We start from the raw sequence: 22,839 nt of genomic DNA, 5'->3' as shown, positions 1-22,839 counted from the left end.
GAATTGGAAAGCTTACTGAAGTAAAATCAGGGGATTTATTCATTCACATCACAGCTGCTTTGAGTATCATCTGGTTTGTGGAAGGCGTTGCTGCTCGGTGGCTTTTCATATTGATTCGTACTTGTGTAAAAATGGCATCATCTTAGGCTTGAAATCCTGTTAGTTGAGAGTAACATTCAGATTGTATTCTACTCAAACTTCCTATGGTTTGTGTTGAATTCTAGGGATTAATCAGCTGTAGAAGGCTAAAAATGTTGCATCTCATTCATTTTCAGTAAAAATCACTTTTTGCCATCCAGTGGCTACCAGTCCTTTAAGCAAGAAGAGGTTTCACTGGTTTATCTGAAAAGGAGCTGGTCTGTAGAAACCATGGCTGATGTTTATGTGCCAGAGGGGAAAAAGTTGTTTTCCATTTTAAAAATATGTAGTATGTGCAAATGACAATTTAAAAAAAACAAATCTTCCAGTACCTTTGTCAAACTGTGGACTTCCATGCATACTGTTGCATTTCTGTATGCTACCTTACTATTTTATAAGGGAAAAACTACTGCTTTCAAATGATGCATTTGTACTTACTGCATGGAATAAAATGGAATTTAGAGGAAAGATAATATTTTTTAAGTTAATGGGGACTTAGTTTGAAGATGTCTTAGGATATTTTTTTCCTCTGGAGGTAGTTTCTCTTGTAGCTTTTTTAATCCTTAGTATAATCCTGCAGAGTTAACTTTCAAAGATCATTCATTGACTGTTTTGTGATTCTAAATGTTTTATATTGATTTGTGAGTGTTGGCTTGAAAATTAATTGGTGTGTTAAATGAAAAACTAGGTTCTGGTTCAAAATACCATTATTTTTAAAAAGTACTTCTAGTTCTTGACCAGGCTTTTTTTTTGTTGGGTTGTTGTTTTGTTGTTGGTTGTTTGTTATTTTGTGTGTGTGTATTGTTTTTGTTTGGTTTTAGTTTTGGGTTTTTTTTTTGGTTAATCTTTATTCTGCTCTTAATATCCTGTTTCAATAGGCTTAGCATCTTTCTAGAAAACAAGCTGAAGTTAATTTTTCTAACTTGCTATGCAGCTTCCTCTATTTTTTCCTGGAACATCTGTTTTTTTATTGCTGCTTACCAAGTCAGTCTTAATCCATGGTGTTAAAATTTTCCAAAAGGAAGAGAGGCAGGAAATTATTTTTATTTTTCTAAATATGTGTTTATTTTTGCTTACAATTGCATGTCCTAGGGCTATAGTATATGTAATTTCTGCCAAATGTAGAGGAAAGGAAAAAGATGTTTTATGCTGCACACTTAAAGTTTAAGAGAAACTGGAACAGCATATTTTTATGGGCAGTAGTTTAAGAAAACTTGATATATTTAAGGGTATTAACAATCACACTGCTGTAAGGTGATCTGTATGTGTAAAGCCACATAAATTCAGCTGGGTGAGTGTGAAAAATTCCTGTCATCCATTTCTGAAGATACTTAGGCTGGGCTTCATTTAGACAGCAATGTTTCTGCTTTTGTTTAAAAACTGCTTCTTTAAATAATGCAATATTGTGTAATGTAGTATTTTATTAGTTCAATTCTGTAATTACCAGTTGTATTTGTGAGTTTCTCTCTGTAGATCCTTTGTTATAAACACTCTAAATGGTTTCATCAGTGTGAACTTTATGCAGTGTTTACAATAGCTTCTAAAAGCAACTCAATGGAATGGGAGGGGACAGGAAAAACCCAACCAATTACAAAATACCTGTCAAGAAATCTCAAAATGAAGTAACAGGCAAGTTAGAAACCTAAAATGACTAAGGAGGCCATACAAATAGCTGATTGAACCCTGACAGCACTGAGATATTCAACAGGTCTCCTGGAAACCTTTAATGTTTTATGATTCTCATTCATGAAGATGAAATGAATTTTGAAGATGACATGCAAAGTATACATTATGTATACGAAACATGGTGCAAAAGAAATAAGCTTTCTTCCTGTAGTGTTGCAAGCAGAACAAACTGTGCAAAAACAGTGACAGTGAAAATTGTTGTGATCTTGAAATTCAGCCACTAAAAATCTGAAGAAACTTGATGAAAAGTTCTCAAATTAGCTGCCTTAGATTCTTTATTTTTCTTCACCAAAGATGATGGTTTAATATGGATGTTTGGATATTTTTGAGATTTTTTAAATCCAACAAATACAAATGAACTTCATTATTTGAATGGTACTTGGTCTTTCAGTGAGGCATAGGAAGTTTTCAAGCCAAAAGCTTTAAGACAAAGGCACTGTTAAATTGAAAAGGACGTTTTTCAAAAAGAAAGTGTGTTGATTACACAGCATTTTCATTGACTTCTGTATCAGTGAATGTTTTTTATTCATGTTCAAAGCCATCTAAAATAAAACTACAGTTGATTAGTCATTAATTACATCATTCCTATAGATTTAAGAGTAGAGCATTTTCATTTTTTGTGAAAATGGTCTATTAATTTAAATTTGTAATTTGAATCATAGGCCCTCACATGAGGCTACTACAAGGAAGCTGCACCATAATGATAGACCTAATTTTGTTTGTTGCAAAATTAAGTGAAGTATTTGATTTAAATAGCTGTTGAAGCCCTCATTCCTAAGCTTGCATTACTTGGGGAAGCCCTGCTCAAATGATTGGTTAGTATTGGAATGAATTGGGAAGAATATTTGGTATTGGAGAGGCTTTTACCTTAGAAAACTACTGTACATTAATTCAAGCACCTAGAATAATGGAAAAGAACTTCAGAAGATTCTTTGATGTCTGTTCTTTACTGTACTTTTGTTCCTACAAGTAAAGTAAAAATTAGAATCTTCAAATATATCAGTAAGATACTTTTCATTCTTTGTAATAGAAGCAATGCAGGCAATTAAATCTGTAGAAAAAAAATAATTATGTACTCTGCAGTCTATTTTAAACATCTGTGAAAAGTAACTAAGAAAAAGTAAGTTTATTGGAAAATTAATTTCATATTTTAAGGGCTGCTCCTCATTTGCGAAGGTTTTATAATCTTAAAATGCAAGTTTTTCAAAACATTCTCTAAGTTTGTTTTGGACTACACATACAAATTTTATGTTCCTTTTGGTACTGCAGCTTGTTATGAATATTGTTGGAGAAAGGTCTGAACATGGACAATTGCAAGATGGAGATCTTTTGAGGTGCAAGAGAAAGCTTTTACTGAATTTGTGTGTCTGTGTTTGCAAAACTGAACTTTATTGAGTAAAACTTTGTTTTACTGCCTCCTCTTCTAGTAGTTTTTCATCTAGTTTTTCAGTAGTTTTTTTAGATTTTGAGGTGTATATTGTTCTTTTCCTGTTAATGCTGTTTTGCTGATGTTTAGTTACTAATAGTTCCATATTTTACTGCATATTAGTTTTGGTTCCACTCTATAGTAAAAAAAAATAGGTGGTGAAATAGTATGAGGCTAAAGATTTTGATTAATTTTAGCAGATGTTATCCTGCTATAATTTGTTTTCTTTATTGATTCCTTATTTGAGGGTTGAGTAAGTAGTACCCTCAGAATAAAAACAAACTTGGGATAATAAATATATTACAACAGGTATCTGAAGGTATGTTTCCATGTGTTCTTTTAATATCTGCACAGATACACACACACATGTACAAACATCTATGAAAAGATATGTGTGGTTTTTATTTCAACAGATTGGACAACTTGCTTTTAAAGGCATGAAAAGGCTAAACCGAATCCAGTCTATAGTTTTCGAGACTGCCTACAACACAAACGAGAACATGCTGATCTGTGCCCCCACTGGAGCTGGGAAGACCAACATTGCCATGCTGACAATCCTTCATGAAATTCGCCAGCATGTCCAGCATGGTGTTATCAAAAAGGATGAGTTTAAGGTAGGAGTTTAATGAACCAAATAACAGCTTTTTAACTTGTAAGGTAAAATCTATTATATGTTGTACATGGAATATGAAATCAGGAAGTTCTCAAGGATATTAGACTTTTCCAAGTTAAAGATAAGACTGGTTTTGATTTACTTCATTATTATTAAAGCTATTCTTATTTGTGTTCTAAAAATCTTATTATGTGAATAAAAAGCTATGAAAATGCATTTAGCTTTCATGCAGAACCAATTTTCAAAGTGATGAGGCTGTATAAACAAAATCCATTGTCCTTTAAACAGCTGCACACTTATCCAACAAAGATAACTACTTCTCATATTTCACTATTAAGATTTTTCACTGTAAGTGCCTGGCATCATATTTCACAATAAATTGTGATTTGTAGTGGTTGCCATGAAACAGACGACATTGTGGGGTTTGCTCATTTATCAAGTGAGTGTTGTTTTGGTGCAGATTGTGTATGTTGCTCCTATGAAGGCTTTGGCAGCCGAAATGACAAATTATTTCAGCAAGCGTCTGGAACCACTTGGCATTACTGTGAAAGAGTTAACTGGTGATATGCAACTGTCAAAAGGCGAAATTCTACGAACACAGGTATGCTTAATCCTTCCAAATACTGTTCTCTGTGTGTGTGCATTTGTACCTCTTCATAGGTACACTCCTCTTCAAACTCCTTGTAACAGTATTGGTTAATCAGCTGAAGCTTTATTACTACACCTGTAATTACAGTGATTATGTACGCTGATATAAGTTCAGAATTCTTCAATAAAAACTGTCTTCGAGAAGTTTAAAGTTTGGTCTGCAAATGATAAGTTCCAAATAAATCCAGAATGCTGTAACAACATTGTTGCTAATATATTAAAATAACACTTACCTTCTTTTTTAAAAAAAAAAACCCAACCAAACCTAACCAAACAAAAAAAAAAAAAAAACAGCAACAAACAAAAACTGTAGGTTCCTGTTATTGGCAAATCTTACTGTTCCTCATTTGTACTTGAAAAGTATAAGACATCACTAGGCTAAACATTTGAACATTCATAGAAATGAATAAAATTTGTAGGTTTAGCCTCTTAAATAGGATTGTATAAATGGAGATTATTTTGTTTTAGCGGACACTTTTTGCCATATTTATTTCATGCTGTTTGTGTCAGTGAAATATCATTTTTCTAAAATCTTAAGATACTTGTATACCTGTTATTGCATACAGTTCCATGTGATTACCCTTTCCCCTTCTGCCTCGTCCAAGAAACAGAAAAAAGAACTGGTTGTATTATCAATATGAACATTTATAAGTATATTAATTGTTGATCTAGATGAGTGATATTTTAACAGTCTTAACTTTGAGATATTTAACATTTTTATAGTGAGTGGAGAGAAAAACCCTTCACATGACAAGAATATATGTAAGTATGTAATGAATGATTAGGAGGACCACTGCAGTGGTTATCCAGTGTGAAGCTGTGAATAGCAATTAGAAGATATATATGCATACATATTGGTACATACAGTCACAATAATGTGGTAACCAATAAATAGCAAACCAATATCAATGAGTGACAGTAAAATCACTGGTACTTTATCAGAGTGACTTTGCGACACCATCTACCTAAAATCTGAGTTTACAAAATTAAAAAAGTTTGGTAGGAACTTTTAGTAATTGAAGTTATTTAGATACACCAAATTACCATTTTAAATTGCTTCCTGTTTTCACAGTACTTTTCAGCTAGGGCACATAATCAAGTAGATCATGGTTTTAATAAAGAGAGAGATAATGTGTAATCACTGCTGAAACTGAAAGTGACAGTAGAAAAGCCTGCTCTGAATGTAAGGACAAAGCTGGATGAACAGAATGAATGTAGAATGGAAAAGTGCTGTTTTACTTGCTCTACTAGTTAGCAATATAATTCCTACAATCTCACCTCATTATTAGTACTCTGCTTATATCCAGCAAAAAAAGTAAGGGAACAAAGGAAACAAAAAATATTCAGGATTTATTAAAAAAATGTGTATAGAAAATACTTTACAAAGCTGAAATTTATTACTCTTGTAATGGGAACTTATTAATATATACAGTGTATTAACTTAGAGAAACTTAGTAAATTGAGTGTAGAAAGACTATCTGGTTCATCATGCTGTTTTATTTCATCTAGCATGCCACTACTAGTATAAGTCTTAATTTTGTTGTGGAGAAGAGGCTAAAGCAGATTGATTTATAAAAATCAATGAGAAGTAGAAAAGGGAGGATGTGAGTAAAATCTTTTTTTTTCCCTGCTATGGACTCATTTAATTGCTTTGAAATTCGCTTTTTTTGCCTGAAACTTACCTTCAAGGGATTTCTACAGTTTCCTATGTATGTCATGGTATAGAAACACTAATCTGAAGTGTATTTGTAGTCTCAAAACCTTTGGGAAGAGTGGAGATGAAAGAAAAATGGTGTCCAGAAGAGGAAAAATTTGGAAGCCATTGTATTTGTGACCCAAAACTCAGTTCCTACATTTTCAAAGAGACTATAGTTGTTGATTGATTTCAGTTTTGCTTGTGCTCAATTTTGTGTCTTTGGTCTTCAAAACATTGGGAAGGTTAAAAGGAAAAAAATACAAAGGCTAAAATTCTGGGATAGTGAAATAACAATTTTATGTTTCCTCTTGTTTGTCGTATCTAGTCAGTCTTATGATTAATCAGAAATATGGAAGGTGAGATGAGAGATGATACCAATCCAAGAGTTACCAGTGTAATTGCTGCTACTGTTCTTGAAGATTCTGGAGCCCAGCAGTGTGCAATGTTTCATTGCTGCAAAACAAAGCAAATATGTGGCATATTAGAAACTGAGGAAAGAGCACTTGCTTGTGCTGGATATTGCTTATTGTTCTGCACTGTTTTCTATCAAAACTCATGAGCTTTCTTTGCTCAACTAGGCACTTTAAACCACTTCATCCAAGCAGGTTTCTTTCACCATTTTTTACCCTGTATTAAATTGATTCTTGCTTCAAAACTTCATTTTACTTGTCAGCCTCTCTAATGTGCACATTTCTCAGAAAGGAATACTCTGATAGGTGTTGCTGCTTTCTTTATAGTTTCAGATTTGCTTTGCCAGTCATTGCTCTGTTTTCTACCCTTTAGTAGTGTAAGTAATGAAGTACCTTTGTTTAACAGAAAAGCAGTTTTTCCTGTAAGAATTAATGCTACAGCAGGTAGATGCATGCACACAATTTATATACACAGGGACAGTATATATCATATATATATATATTGTATATATATATGAGGCAGTAAAAGACAGAGCAGGATCATCAGCTGAAGTAGATGCTGGTATTTAAGGCTGGATAACATTTTCACAAGATCTCAGCTGGTACTTCTAGGCAACTGAAGCCTGATAAATATCTCCTGTGACAGTTGTCTTCTGCCTGTTTTCTGAGCAGTTGCATTTTCACTACCTTTATTTTTGTCCTCAGGTGAATCAAATCAGTCACGATGAAAGATGTAAAAATAAGGTGATTGTCAGGTATTAGTTAGAAGTAGTGCTTAAGTGACAATCCTGATCATTTTCTGCTTCCTTTCCATCCTGCTTGCTTCATCCTTCATACTTTGCCTGTGTATATTTAAAGGAATGCCTTTTGTAAGTTATTACATGTAACTCTACTGCTTATCCTGATGAGGAAAAATTGCTTTATCTGACAAATTGGTAACTGTCTCCCTTCTCAGGAATGCACCCTTAATGTACAGTGGGAGCTACCACTGTTATTTTTTTCTACAAATATTTTTAAAGGATATAAATGCTAGCAAAAAAGCAAGGTAACAAGGAATTCAAATTTTCATTCCCTTTATGGTGGAATAAAATCTTTTAAATATTTTTGAAAACTTCAATTAAAAAGGTCTATAGCACATTTTCCAGCAATAACTCTCTCTATGCTTTTCATGCTGTCATTTATACCCATCCAGAAGGTAGCCATGTTTCTTGCTGCTCCATACTTCTATGGTATTATATACATTATATGATTTTATAATGCTATTATTGAATATTCATTAATGTTACTATGTTTCCAACACACTTCATAAGCTTTTAAAATAAGTTATTTCTGATTTTACTAATAATGAAATTGATTTAAAAAGAAAAAGGAAAATAGTTTTTATTGACTCTCCAGTCAGTTTTCCAACCCGCTCCCCACATCTTATGCACTGTAAGCCTCAGTTACAAGTTTAATGTGGGATGTGTTAAAACCTTGAGACAATTTCCCTTCATGGAAACATAGAATGATTTGACCTTGCATTTGCCACAAATACAATGTAGTTATAGTTATCTTTTGAAAGTTTGGAGAATACAGCTGGAATTGGAGCAGTATAGATTTATAAGGTAATCACCAAGTCTGAAAGCAGTGCCTTGCCCTGGGCACAGTGTATTGCAAGCTGAGTGGCATCATGCCTTGTGCAAAACAGTGGTACAGAGTGCAGAAATGCCTTCTGGCCTTAATACAAGGTTAGTGGGCATCAAAAATGTAGAAGATAATTTCTTTTTTAATGTTTTATGTGAACATAGCATAAAACAAAGTTAAGATCCATAACATAAAACAAGGTTAAGATTCTTAGCATAACATAGTAAAAGCTTTTCAAGGTTTCTTCCACCTTTATAAACTTTAAATATAGTTTTTGAAAATTACCCTGTTAAATATATTTCTTTTTAAAGAAAATTATTTTGATATTTTATTGCATCTTCAGTTAGTGTGAATGTTTCTCACCTTTAAACAGGTACCTCAGCAGTTTTGTATTAGATGCATTTTGGTATAATCATTGTCAACAGCCTACATTCTAATTCAAATAAGTACATGTAAGTGAGACTGACATTTTGAAGTTGGAACAAGTTTTCTATAATGTTTTTGCTTTATTTTGTGCCTCAGACCTGCAGTTACAAGCAAAATTACTTTTATTGGTCTTAGATCTCTTCTTTTGCTTTGAGGAGTGCCTGACTGTCATGAGCCTTACTTGTTACAGATATGTGTTAGTGTCAAGGCCAGATCATAAGTGCTTCCTGTGTTGCTAAAATTATGTAGTAGTTGGAAACAAATCTGGTCAAATTTTGAAAGCAGGTTAATTTCCTCAGCCTATAAACCTCTACATATTTCTGCTCCTTCATTCTCATATTGTTGGAGTCAAAGGGATTCAGACAGCAGGAAAAAGAAATGTACTGTCTTTTAAATAAATATTATGAGAAAATAAATCAAACTGTAATTGTGTGAATAGTCCTGATTCTCCCACTTCTGAACTATGAAATATTTTTTTAATTCTATAGGAATATAGATTTTTTTTAACAAAAGCATTTCTATTTTTGTTATGGTTCTTCTTGATCAAAAAATTAATTATGCAGAAACCAAGGTCATTCATTTAAAACATGTTATTGGATTTTCTGTAATGTTTAAATAGTACTCAGGTACTCAGAGGTCCACAGAAAGAGTTGTATGTAATTTACTGAACTGCAAGGCTGTGCCTGTCAACATGGGCCTGAAGGACATCACAGAAACAGACATCTCCAAGACTGCCAGGCTTCTGCTGGACTCCACATACCTCTGTCTTTTTTCTGACACAGATTTGATAAACATTAATTTCATTAATGTTTATGAATTAAAGAAGGGGGTATCAGAAGCAAGTCAGAAGCTCTATCTCACCTTAGTCTGCTTTCAACCTAATGTGCTTCTAAAACATTATTCCTTAATGAAGGCACAAAATGGGAAAACTATAGGAGCATTCACCCATTTTAAAAAACCAACTAAAAAAAACCCCAAACACAAAAGAGCAAACAAACCAAAAAAACTCCTTTATTCATTATGATCTCTAAAAAATTCAATGATGTTCAAAAATTTGAATTCAAAGTTTACATTTTTTGCTGTCATGTCTGGGTAGTGAAGAAAGTCCTGCTAAACTTGACTTGCACCATCATTTAGAAAATAGGCACCTGGCTGTCATATTTGTTCTCTTCCCATCAACCTGTATAAATTAAAGTCACATTGCTTTCAGAGTTGATTCTTAACATTGCTCACAGTTTATATGAAAGGTATCTTCACATTGTGCTAAGAAACCATCTAAACCATAGGTTTAGAAAAGATACCACTTTAATTTACCAAGTGCCAAACATGTTGAGCAGTTCAAAAATGTGAATGATTTCCAGGCACCCAGCTCAGAGCAGAAGGAGGGGAGGAGGTGCTCCAGGCACTGGAGCAGAGATGCCCTCACAGCCCTTTGAAGGCTGTGGTGGAGCTGATGTCCACCCTGCAGCTCTTGGAGGACGCCGCACTGCAACAGGTCCATGGTGCAGTAGAGGAAAAGGTGCAAGCCCATGGAGAGCTCATGCAGGAACAGGCTCCTGGCAGGAATTGTGCCTGTGGAAAGGACCTGTGTTGGAGCAGTTTGTGAAGGTGCATCCTGTGGTAGGGATACACAGCAGAGTGGGGGAAAAGTGTGAGGAAGGAATGTGTGAGATGAAGTTGTGGACTGACTATAACTCCCGTCCCTGAGTTGTAGAGAACTTGGGAACAAAGCAGAGAAGTTGAGCCTAGGGAGAAGGAGGACTAGCAGGAAGACATTTTTAGGTTTTGTCTTTATTTTCTTACTATTGTACTCTATTTTTAGTTTGCAATAATTTTTTCCAAGTCTTTTTTGCCCACGACAGTAATTGGTACATGACCTCCCAGTCTTTTATCTTACACTCTTCCATCTTACTTTCTCCTCCTGCCCAGGAAAGGAGGGGAAGTGACAGTGCTTGGGTGGGCGTCTGCCAGCTGCAGGGGTTGACCTACCACAGTTGCTTCTAGCTCAGTTAGTTTTAGTTTGGGATTTTTTTTAAATAAAGTTACTGCTTTCACTGGTGATTTAATTTGGTATTTAAAATCCAAGTGAATTTTGTTTAGTTTATTGCAAATGCGATTAGGTGGTTATTTTTCTGCTTAACTTTACCCAGATGTTTATACATGAAATAAGAGTAATTTAGAACAAAAGGGCAGTTCTTATTGAAGAGCACGAGTAATACAACAGTATTGATGGTGTCTTTGTAAATAGTAGTGTTGTAAATGAAAAGAGAATTTGTGTAAGCTGCATTTGCATTGGCAAATACATTTGTCTGATTGCTGAAAAAAATGCTTTTCTTGATGAGGAGAAATAGCCTGAAGGACTGAGTGTATTTTGACATCTCAAAGATTAGCTGATTAATTGTACTTTTGATGGCAAGGCAGAAGTGAGAAGTGAAGCAGAGACCAGAAAAGCATCAGAGCTGAATAGGGCAAGTAGTTCTGAGAACAACAAATGGCATCAGGACCTCTGAGTGATATGGATGGTCACTCTGATAGAGTCTGTCAGCCAATAGACTCTGATATTAAGTCATGAAGGCTTTATTCCCTATTGGAATCTGATACTAATAAAATGGAATAATGCTTTTTTCTCAAGTTCTTAACTGCAATATAAAACTAATCAAGTCCAAAACTATTTGAAGCAAAAGAGGGCTATAAAGTTGAGGTGTCTGCTGTTTCATCTACAGCTTTATTTTTCTCATATACTGTTTCTCATTTCCTGCACTTCAATAGGGTATAGAGATGCTTCTAAGTAAAAGCAAATAGTTGATTCCTGCTACTTTTCCTGTGTACATTTTATTAAATTTGAGAGCATTATATTCTATGATATTCTGCAAGGTATGTGCTTCTCACTTCACAGATATACAAAACCCACTATTAGAGGCTGAATATGCATATACTGTGACTTTTCTTATTCATGTAGTAAGTACATGAGACAGTGATTCTTTACAGTAATAAAGATGATGTAATCTTAACATGTATATCACACTCATTCAAAAATGTTTCAGTAAATGTGCAAGAATTATGAATGTTTTAAATTCTGAATATTGGCAGCTCTTCTCCCATAATAGTAATTCACAGGATATTGTATTGTACTGCATTTTAACAGAAATCAACTGTAGCACACTTTTTTTTAAAGGTTGATTTGTCAGTTGCTATCCCATTTGTATTACCACAGCATTTTGTGAAAATTATATTAAGAACTTCTCTGAAAAATGGTGTAGAATGTACAATCTAAAATGTCTTTTAAGCAAGATAGTGCTATTTTTTTTCTTGTCTCTTGGTGCTTTGTCCCTATCTAATCTCTTTTTTGCTTATTCTGTATATTTTGTCCATCCCTGCAAGCACTTACTCTGATGTTAGTCTTCTCCAAGTGGCCTTCATCTCCTATTGCATGCCATTGGTTTTTCACTTGGAGCTGTTGCAAACATCTGTATTACTGTTGACTTTCAATGCCAGTCTGTTTCCTTCCAGGAACAAAATGATGCTTTGGATATGTTAGATGCAATAAAATCTAGAAATCTCTTTTGGTATGAGGAGTTAAACTTTCATGAAGTGGCCTTCCAAAGTGATCAAGTGATTATAAAGCTCACAGACTGAAAAACCTTCTGCTTTTCAAGTTGTTCATTTCAAAACCAGAGTTTAACCTGGTTAATAATCTCTTTTCCAGTACACCTAGAACATAAAGTAGTGCTGGATTCTATGCACAGCCCTGGTTTCAATAGCAGAATATCCTCTTTTGATCAAAATTTGGACTGGGACAGGAAGATATCAAAATCTGATTTAAAAGAAAGAAAGAAAGAAGAAGAGACTTGCCTCTATTTTGAGGCAGTTCAGCTTCCTGAATATTCCTTAGTACAACCTTGCTGAAAGAAAACTTTCTTTCTTCTGAATTTTCTAAGATATGCACAATCTTAAAAAAGTCTTTCTTTCTCTAAATGAGGTTAAGCCTTACCTTTCAAATGAAAAAAAAAATATATATTGAAATATATAAAATATATAGAAAAAATATTAGATATTTAAATATTTAGAACAAAAGTCCTTGCTAAAGTGGATGTCTGAGTCAAGAAGGATCAAAATCTTTTTTATAGTGTAGGATTTCTGTGTCCCAAAGTCATCTCCACTTCACACTGTTGTTTCCATATGTATTTCCATTGCTTTAGAAGTTCTCACAGTGTGCAAAATAAAATTTTGCTACCTGATTCATTGATCATGCTATCTTCAGGGAAAAGTGTGTTTTAAAAAACCTGCTATCTAGGATCTCTTTGAGGCAAGGAGGCTTGATGGTATGCCACAGACTGTTACATTTTTTTTTTCTGTCTCACTTTTAATTTTTTTTTCTCTAAATGTTAATTATAATTCTGAATTAGTGATTAGTTCTGAAAGCAAGATAATTAAAATATTATCAGAAGGGATGTGTCTTTGTACATCTGCAAGATTTGAAATGCTGTGGGGTGTTTTAAAGTTCTGACTGTGGCAGTCTCTTCACCAGAAAGCCGTGTGCACTCCCAGTTGATGGCAGTCACACTCAGGTTTGTGACCAGTAACACTCAAGTCCTCAGCTGGGCTGAATTAATTCTCTTCAGCTTTTGGAGGAAGAAAGTGGAATCCTGAAAGTGTTTCAATGGATAAGCAGAAGAAAGAAAAGTTAAGGTTACTCTCTTCAGAGATCCAAAATAGGAAATAACCAAAAGGAAATGAAGACATAACTTGGATTAGATGAACCTGCACTTACTTGCAGCTGAGGCAAATCCTTATATTTGAAGCCACTTCCTTGCAGGTTGGGCTCATTTCTATAATGCTGATATGCTCATCTACCTCACCTCAGAAATGAGTTTCCAGGCTTTAGCACTATAGTGTTATTTCCTGACCTTTAAAGACAAGGAAGGAAATTTTCTGTGGGTGCCATTTTTATGAAGTCTATGGTTTTCCCAGTTTTCTTACTTCCTTACACCAACTTGGGCAAATAGTAAAGCAGGTGAAAAATTTTCATGTTAAACAGCAGAGAGGTAACTTTGGGCCTCTGATGTTAATTCTTTGACTGAACTGTTTAACCCTCAAAAATAAAGACAGTAAACTCTGTGACATCACGTGTAGGATTCTTGATTGTCTCTGCTGATGAAATCTATTAGGAAATAAATGAAGTTTGACTTGTATAAGAGACTGCTGGATATTTTTCCAGTGGGTTCAGTTAATAAGCTTGTTGCTTGGTTGAAATGTTGTCTGCATTGCTTCTGTTGTTCTGTTGCTGGAACAACTACATTGCTTTCTCAGGCTGATGTTATCAGTCTATGCTTTCAGCACTGTACTTCCATTTTTTTTTTTTTTGGCATTAGTCTTCCAGTATTCTAGTGAAATTGTTGGAAGCCCTTCTGATTTGTGACTCTTCCATTAATATATGTGCCTATGACAGCTGAGATTTTGCCAGTGGGGCAAAGTACTTATACATCATCAAACAGTAGCAGTTTGAATAAAAAATAGTAGTCCTTTATAAGGAACTGAAGGTGCTGTCTGTGACCTAAATTAGTTTCTGCATTTATGACAGATTTTACTAAAATCAGTCTTCCCATGCTTCAGAAATTAGAGTCACTACTCTTCAGACATGCATTTACATTTTATTTGAAATAATTTACTTTTGAAATAGACAGATACAGTTGTTTATTTTGCTAACATGCCTACTTGCTTGTTGTAATTGCATAATCTGTAGAATTTTAGTGCAGGCTTTGACTAACCTACTTTGTGATTAATATTCTAATGTCACATACAATGATAAAGTGTGTAATTGACTGGCATTCTTTGCTATGACTCACTTGGCTAAAATCTCTGTTTTGATTGGGTGGAAAGGTGGGAGTTAATTTTTGGTTTAGCAGTAAAAACCTAGTTGAAACGAGGCCAGATAAAATTACAGATATTTTGAACAACAGGAAAAAAATTTGTTTATGTATTCTGTAGCTAAAGGATATAAGGTGGAGTTGCTTTGTAATTGCATTCTTGGTAGTGTGTTCCCTTTTATTGGAAATAATTATATTCATGCCTGACTTGGCTACTAGAAGTTTTTTTAAACTGCTTTAAAACCAGGAATTTTGAGTGTTTTTCTTCTTTTCCCCCTATAATAAACTATTTGGCATTGTACTTCAGCACTTAAATGTACAAATACTCAATTTGGACGAAGATTCCTTGCTACAAGTATATACTCTTGGTTTTTTCCTTTTTCTCTCCAGTGGGCACATTTTTTCATTACTTTAGGCTTTATCAGAGCATGTTCAGTTTTAATATATCTGTACTTTATGTGCTTTCATAAATCACTGTCTCTGAAGAGGTTTGATATTAAAATTTAGGCTGGATTTGGCTGGGATAGAGTTAATTTTCTTTATAACAGATAGTATGGACTGTGGTTTGCATTTTTGCTGGATACAGTGTAAATGACACAGGGTTTTTTTTTGTTATTGCTGAGCAGCACTTTCAGAGAGTCAAGGCCTCTTCTGCCTTTTTCCCCCGCCCACCAGCAAGGGTACTGGGTGTGCACAGGGAACTGGGAGGAGGACACAGCTGGGACAACTGATCCCAACTAACCACAGAGATATCCCATACCACAGGGCTTCCTCCACAGAGCTGGAGGAAGGAAGGGGGACATTCAAAGGGACCATTTGTATCCCCAAGTCACTGTTGCACCTGATGGATGCCCTGGTCACCTGCTGCCAGTGGGAAATGGTGAATGAATTCCTTGTTCTGCTTTGAATGCCTCGTGTGCACAGCTTGTGCTTTACCTATTAAACCCTGTATCTCAAGCCTCACCTTTACCCCATCCCACCAGAGGGGACTGCACAAGTGGCTGGGTGGGGCTCAGTTGCTGGCTGGGATTAAACCAAGATGCAATGGAACTGAAAAGGACTAGCATAAAAATATAAAAAACAAACAAAAAAAAGATTTATGCTTTGGAAACGCCATCGTTCCAGACTGCGGGAATGCTGTTGCTCTTTGGTTGTATGGCTAAGAACAACAGTGTCACCTACAGGTGAATCAAGTAGATTTCTTAATTTTTCAAGTGGAGATATCAGACACACAAGATAAGTTAGTTATTGAAAATGGGAAGATCTGATTTAATAACTTCCCATTTAATATCTTAAATCAATTTTTCTGCTTATTACTCTTATGAAATTAAGTGCAAATACACAATTCAAAATATTTTTGTAAGCAGTACTAGGTAAAAAATTTTGAAATAATTTATTCATGTGTATAGAAATTATTATTGGTAATAGTCTGCCTATTTGCTATTTAAAGTCAAATTACACTGAAAATACATGTAATTTATGACATTAAAGTACATTTAGTGACTGTTTTTACAGAGGTCAAAATTCATTGTTTGTCAATGATTCATCTCAATTCATTGTGGCAGAACGTTGCAGAAGTGAATATAAAGTAAAATGTTAAAGATATGGCAATGAAAATATCAAATTAGTAAACCTTCTTTAAATTTGTGTCTGTAAAAGATTGCTCTTAGATTATTGCATCTGTTTCTTCAGTACAACAGATACTAACAATGCTGAAGTTTTTCTGAAAATAGAACATACAAAATTAATGTATGTTAAGAGGGAGGACTTTTGTTCTTCAGCCTTTTCTTAAGGGTTCAGCATCTTCCTTTCTCTGTTGCCAGGTTTGTAATTAAATTATTACTTTTTAAAAGACCCTTCTTCACTTTTGCATGTCTGGGACTAGTTGAATCAAATTCTCTCCTGACCTGATGGATTTTTGGGTGTATTGCTGCAGTGATGCGACCATCCAGTGACAGCTGAATCACATGAATTGCAAAGTATTTGTAATGTTTTAGGCTAGATTAAGCATATTTTCAGATAGTGGCCTCATCAGAGAGGCTGCTGTGTAATAAAGATGTGTGACTGTGGGAAGAAGAAAGCCTAGTGGAGCTGGGAAGTTGTTCCCACTTCTGCAACAGAATGAAGAAGCTCTTAAGGGGATGCTGCCTTTGAGCTTTCTATTATTTCTATTCTTTTTAAATTATTCATTTCCTTTTATATATATATTTATATAAATATATATTTATATATTTATTTCCTTTTATATATATGTGTATTTATCTATATACATATATATATATGTATGTATGTATATCACAGTCTTATGGTCTCTGAGCTTAAAGAGATTTGAATGGTTTCGTGTAGATTCTTATGTCAGCTGTTGCTTTTAGAGACCCCAGTGTTAGGTGGTTACCTTACATAAGATTCAGTAATAGATTTGAGACTGTTTCTTGTGCCTTCATAGGTACCAGTTTTGATGTGTGCTGGTTTTACTGTGGCTTTTTGTCATTAAGACAGGGACAGTGAAAACGAAATGTTACTTCTTCATGTCAAAGGCACAATGCTAAGCACAAGATCTCTTTACTGCTCCCTCCATTTACTTGGTCTTTCTTTACTCTGTTTCAGACAGACCATCTTATACTTGCCAAGTTGTATTTGCTGCCACATCTCTCAAAACAGATAAATGTAACACTGATTGGGCAACCTTGTTATTGGGGTGGGGGAGGGAGGGAAGAATTCATAGTGTAGTAGAAAGTTTCAAAGACTTTTAATTCAGTTGTGTGCTGATATACAAAAATTATAGATCCAGGTTTATAGCTATAATATGTTCAGTTAGCTCAATACCTTTGTGTAATGCAGCATGATTCTTGAGTTGGAGTCTTCACTTAACGTCCTTCAGAAACTGAATTGTGTGTAAGGGTATTATATGTAATGCAGCACATTACAGCAATATTTTCTGCACTCCATTGTAAATGGCCTTGCAAGTGAATGAGTTCAATAATCTACTTCAGTATTTTTTTTAATCTAGATGGAAACTCAAAGTCTTTCAGACTTTAAAACTCTCTAGCAATCCTTTGTACGTCGTATTCCTGCTCAATGCCTCCAAACTCAGGAGTGGCTCATCCTGATGATCAGCAAGTTAGACAAGAGTGTCAGGAGCCCTACAGGATGAAAACCAAATATAAAAAAGGAAGCATGCAAGAGGTGGATGCAGGAGCAGCTGACCTGGAAGGATTGTAGTTGTGCATGTTGAGCATGAAGGGACAGGATTAGGTAAGAAAAAGCCCAGGAACACATGTGAAGGGCAGCAAGAAAGGCTTCTGTACAGCAAAAGAAAAATTGGAGAAAACCTCTGCTAAATGGAACAGGGTGCCTGATGACAAAAGGCATGTAAATGGCTGAGGTACCTAATGCTTTCTTTGCTTTGGCCTTAGTGGTTAGGCCTGGTTTTCAGCAATCCCAAGCTCCAGAGACAAATGGGAAAATCTAGAGAAGGAAAATGCAGGACTTGGAATAAAGGTAGGTTAAGGAATGTGCAGACAAACTGAATATGATACAAGTTAATGCACTCTGATGATATTTTCCCACAAGTCCTGAGGGACCTAGTCAAAATTACCATGAGGTCATTCTTGATTTCCTTTGAAAAGTCAGGTTGATCTTCTGTGTGGAAACAAAGCAATTTTGCAGATGGTACAAAGCTGGGAGGAGTGGTTGACAGATCCGGTGATTGCACAGTAATTTAGATTAACTTTGGCAGGCTGGAGAAATGGGCCAACAGAGATCTCATGAAGTTCCAGAGTTTATGCCATGTCCACTCCATGCCATGCAGGAGTGAGGGAGCAATTTTATGAACCCAATCCAGGCTGGGGGCTGGTCAGATGGAAAACAGCTTCCCAGGAAAGATAACAGATTTTCTGGTGGAAAAAAAAAATTTATATGAGCGAGCAACATCCCCTTCATTCTGGGCTGCATTTCAGAAGGTTGTTGCCAGCAGCTCAAGGGAGGTGGCTGCTCCTCTCTGCTCAGCCCTGGTGACACACATCTGTGGTGCTGGGTCCAATTCTGGGCTCCCCTTCATGGGAGGAACAGGGACATACTAGAGCAAGTCTGGCAAAAAGGCATGGAGGTTATTGAGGGATAGGATGTCTGTCACTTGAGGAGAGGGAAAGCAAGCTGGGGTCATTCAGTCTGGGTATGGAAAAGCTCTGATAGATAGATGTGATCTGAGTACATTGTGTGTTTATGCATAACGAAGACTGAGCCAAACCTCAGAATTTTCCAGTGAGTGCAAAAGAGGCAGTGGGCACACACTGCAATACAGGAAATTCTCTGTAAATGTGAGACTTGTTTTTTTTTCCTGTGAGGGTGGTCAGACACTGAAAATTTGTCTAGACGAGCTGTGGAGTCTTCAAAGAGTTTGAGTATCACCTGAGAGATACTGGATCCATCTCTGTGTGCAGTGTTCAGCAGACTCCTCTAGGTGACCCTGATCTGAGCACTGGGTTGGATTGATAGATCTCCAGAGGTGACTTCCAACCTTATCCTTGCTGTAATTCTGTGAAAACCAAAACTAGTCTATTTTGATGGAATTGCCTATCTGATATTTACTGCATGTGTCAGTAAAAGATGACAAGGAACATTTTAGACACTATTTTGCCTGTTAAAATGTACCTGTGTAATCATTAAAGATGACATTTTGTCAGAAAAAGTTCAGATTTTCTTTCCTAGTGATGAAATGCTTATAAGCATTTTTCTTTTCATATTTTTCTATGTAACATTAAGACTAAAATTCCTTAAAATACATTGTCTGAATGTTAAATTATGAAGTAAAATGAATCTCAATAAGTAAAAATAAAAAATGCCTCAATTAAAGTTCTTAAACTAGTATCAGAGAGCTGAAATTGAAGTACTTTGTGGTATGAACTAACTGCTCATCTGCATATGATTAACTAATGAACTTATTAAAAAAACCAAATAAAATATTATAGGTTTTGTCTCAGGCTTTTTTGTCACTGAGGATCTTCAGTAAAAGTTGGAGGAAAGTAATTTTCAGGAGTCTCTATTACCATTAATATTTTATCTATGAAGAATTTAGAAGAATGATTTACTTCTGTTTGGTTTAATGGCCTTTTATAGCTGAAAAGGTTCTGTGCAAAAGGTGTCTACACGTCTTTAAAATTACTTAGTAACTGTTTTGCACTTCCAAATACTTTTTTAAGCACAGTAAATTTTACAGGGTGAAAATGCAGTCTTTTATAGTTAATGCAAATGATGCATTAAGTTAGACCCTTTTCCCAGAGTACAATTTAAATGTACTCAGAAGTCCAATTATCTTTGATTTAGATGTAAAAATTGCAGAATAACAGCTGTGCCTGCTGAGTGAATATTCCTCTGCAAAAAGATAGCTTATTTGAGCAGAGCTGAGGACAGGTTGCTCAGGGAATGTTTGCCTCTTTTGGATCTTTTTCAAATTTAACTGCTTCTGGTTAGTTGAAAATACAAGTAAATTACAAAACATATCAGGGCAATGGAGAGTTTATGTCCCCTATGTTGTCATTTTGCACATAACAGAATATCTTGAATTTGTCTAGCATTTATTAAAATTTATTTATTTCGGTTGTCAAGCATTTATTGTGATTTATTTGTGGAACAAACCCCAGACATTATATTTCAAATTAATGCTTGCAAGTAATTGCAGATAATAATGCTAAATTTGACTGTATTTAGAATACAGCTTTTTCTATACTACTGCAAAGAAAAATTTTAAGCACCTCCAACACTGAAGAATCACTTTACATGCAGTAACTACAATAAAATGTAGTGTAATTTAGAATAAAAGTAGAATATATGTAATAGTAGTATAAAGAATTCTTATTAGAACAAAAAACATGTTGTTATCATGAAGTTCCTAGTGGTTTATATTGTAGCATGCAGTACTAGCAGGATATGTATTAGTAGCATATTAAATTACTAATATAGAGTAGAATATATTATCTAGGCTATATGTTATACATAGTTAACTAAGTTACCTATAATTGAAATTTGAAATGTGTTTTTTAATTTAAGTTTTTGTTTACCTTGTAAACTGATCTTAAAACTATACGAAGTAGTTTGAGAATTAATCTAATTTGTCCTTCTGAGAACACAAATGTAATATATATATATTTCACTGTTGATAAATATTGCTCAAATATCATTTTACAACACCCTGATCATGGAGCTTTCTTAAACTTTCTGATAAATCTCCTTCAGGGCTTACCCCTCTTCATTTTTAAAAAAGGTTTGGTTTTTTAATGGAAACCTATTTTCAACCTAAATCCTAATCAAATTTTATTACCAATTTCTTTACCTGAATGTGTGTCTTCCCCAGTCACCGCTGTTTGCTTTCCGAAATCTCTTGCAGTTGTAGTTATCTCTGTTCAGACACGTTTATTTAGCCTTAGTATCAGTTTATTTAAACTTTTTGTAAAGGTCATGCTTCATTTACGTTTAGTCATTCTTGTTTTTCACTTCTGGACTCTCAGTTGGTTTGCACTTCTTGAAATAAGTTGCCCAGAACATAATGTATTGCCCCAAGATCATACTGCTGCTGAGCAGAGTGGAAGCTTTATTTAGCACGTCCAAATAGCAGCATTTCTGCTCCAAGGTTTCAATTTTTGCATCAGCAGAGCATTTTTCGTTCATGTGCAGACTGATCTGCTCTTTCTCTTTATGCTGTCCAGCTACTGTCTTGCCAGTTGTTTCACATCCTGCATTTGTTGGATAATTATTCCTAAGGGTCAGATTCATCTGCTTTGGCTTTAGCCAGAGTTAGGCAACTGATCTAAATTGGTTGCACAGACTCATAGGGAGAACACAGTAGAGAAAGGACTTCTAAGGCTGGTTGGATGGATGAAATGAACCAGCTAGAGAGAGCCTAGATGTCTAATTTGAGGGTGATTTTGTAAGTTAGCAGTTAAGATAGGCAAGATAAATCCTATCCTCTGTGTAGAATCTTGAAATTATATTACTGACTCATGCATTAATGCATCTGTTCTTTAACTTACCAAGACATTTTAAAATTCATTCTCCATCATGCAATGTGTTTGCAGCTCTGTCCAGCATAATATCAATGTAATGTTTAGTGAATATAATTCGTAGTCTGTTACTGGGATTACTCATGAAAATATGCAGTGGTATTGAAGTGCATAGACTCCTGTGGAAATCTGTGTGATTTGATCCTTTCATTACAACAGCAAACTGTTGATATTTCCTCTTGGTGCTTGCAGAATGCTCCTGAAATCCAAAGGGGATTCTAGTTCTTAGTTAATGTAACCAGAGAATATAAATCTGACAATCTTGCTGTCTGTTACAATAACCTTCAACATTGGTTATCATTAATATTAGAAGACATAATTTTCTCTGGAGTGTAAATTTGAAAGGAAAATTTTGTGAAATCACATTTGCACGCAAGCAAATGAATTGGTGTTTGAGTTGTCATTTTGTAAACTGGCGTCACAAAATTGACTTCTAATGCAGTTCTGTTTAATATCAGCATCTCAGCTGAACCAAGGCCTTTTTTTTCTTCATCTTACACTTAGTATGCCTCCATATCAGTGATTGCAGTGATTGGTTTGCATTGATTCTTTAAAACATGATTGGAGACAAAAAAACGAACTTGCTCCCTGTTGTATACAAATCTGTGATAGAAAATAAAACTGTTGAGTGTGTAAAAAAGGATATTTGGAACAAAATGTCACTGTTGCCCTTTGGTCCTTTTTCACATATAGTTGGGTTAATCCACATCTTGGGGTAAGGCTTGACAGGAGCAGAACAGGGGGGAAAAGTCTGGGTAGTCTTAAAATATAACTAACTAAATAAATAAATAAATAAAATATTATCACTATGTCAACAAAAGTTATTCTGAACCTTTTAATATTTACAGTTAATGAGATACGGAGGACCCCTGTGATCAGTCTTAAGAGCATACAAGTATAAATAAACTGAAAAAACTGGGAGCTGAGGTAGTCTTTTATCCTTGTCTCCTGAAGCTGTGCAACCAGAGTTTAAACTTTCCTTGCAGAACAGAGGAGTAATGATTTTGAAACCCTTTTCCTTGCGGCTATGAAAAAAAAGAAAAAGAAAAAACTTAAAAAACCCACAATTATCAAACAAAACCACCAAGCAAGCAACAATACTGGATTTCTCAGAAACTTCAATTTCCAAGAAATCTCCTTGTTCTTACTTTTTCCTTGTAAATTCTTAAACAAACTAACAGTCTTATTCCAAGTATTGCTATAATGATATATAAAAGCTTACGCCAATGTATTCTACAGTCATGTTTT

The 22,839-nt window shown here is 34.9% G+C and overlaps 1 protein-coding gene across 1 annotated transcript in view; it reads left to right on the top strand.

Annotated features, from left to right (window-relative positions):
* Positions 1 to 22,839, top strand: part of ASCC3 (activating signal cointegrator 1 complex subunit 3) — a 250,900-nt gene that overhangs the window by 61,534 nt on the left and 166,527 nt on the right. Inside the window, exons 9-10 of the mRNA XM_071446475.1 lie at positions 3,664 to 3,864; positions 4,324 to 4,464. Of these exons, the coding sequence (XP_071302576.1) occupies positions 3,664 to 3,864; positions 4,324 to 4,464 (342 nt within the window). The remainder of the gene's footprint in view (positions 1 to 3,663; positions 3,865 to 4,323; positions 4,465 to 22,839) is intronic.

This window comes from Agelaius tricolor, unplaced genomic scaffold (genome assembly GCF_023055355.1).
Source record: "Agelaius tricolor isolate 1412-34295 unplaced genomic scaffold, bAgeTri1.0.p SCAF_1, whole genome shotgun sequence".
In the NCBI taxonomy this organism is placed as follows: domain Eukaryota; kingdom Metazoa; phylum Chordata; class Aves; order Passeriformes; family Icteridae; genus Agelaius; species Agelaius tricolor.
This window is presented reverse-complemented; position numbering and strand designations above follow the sequence as displayed.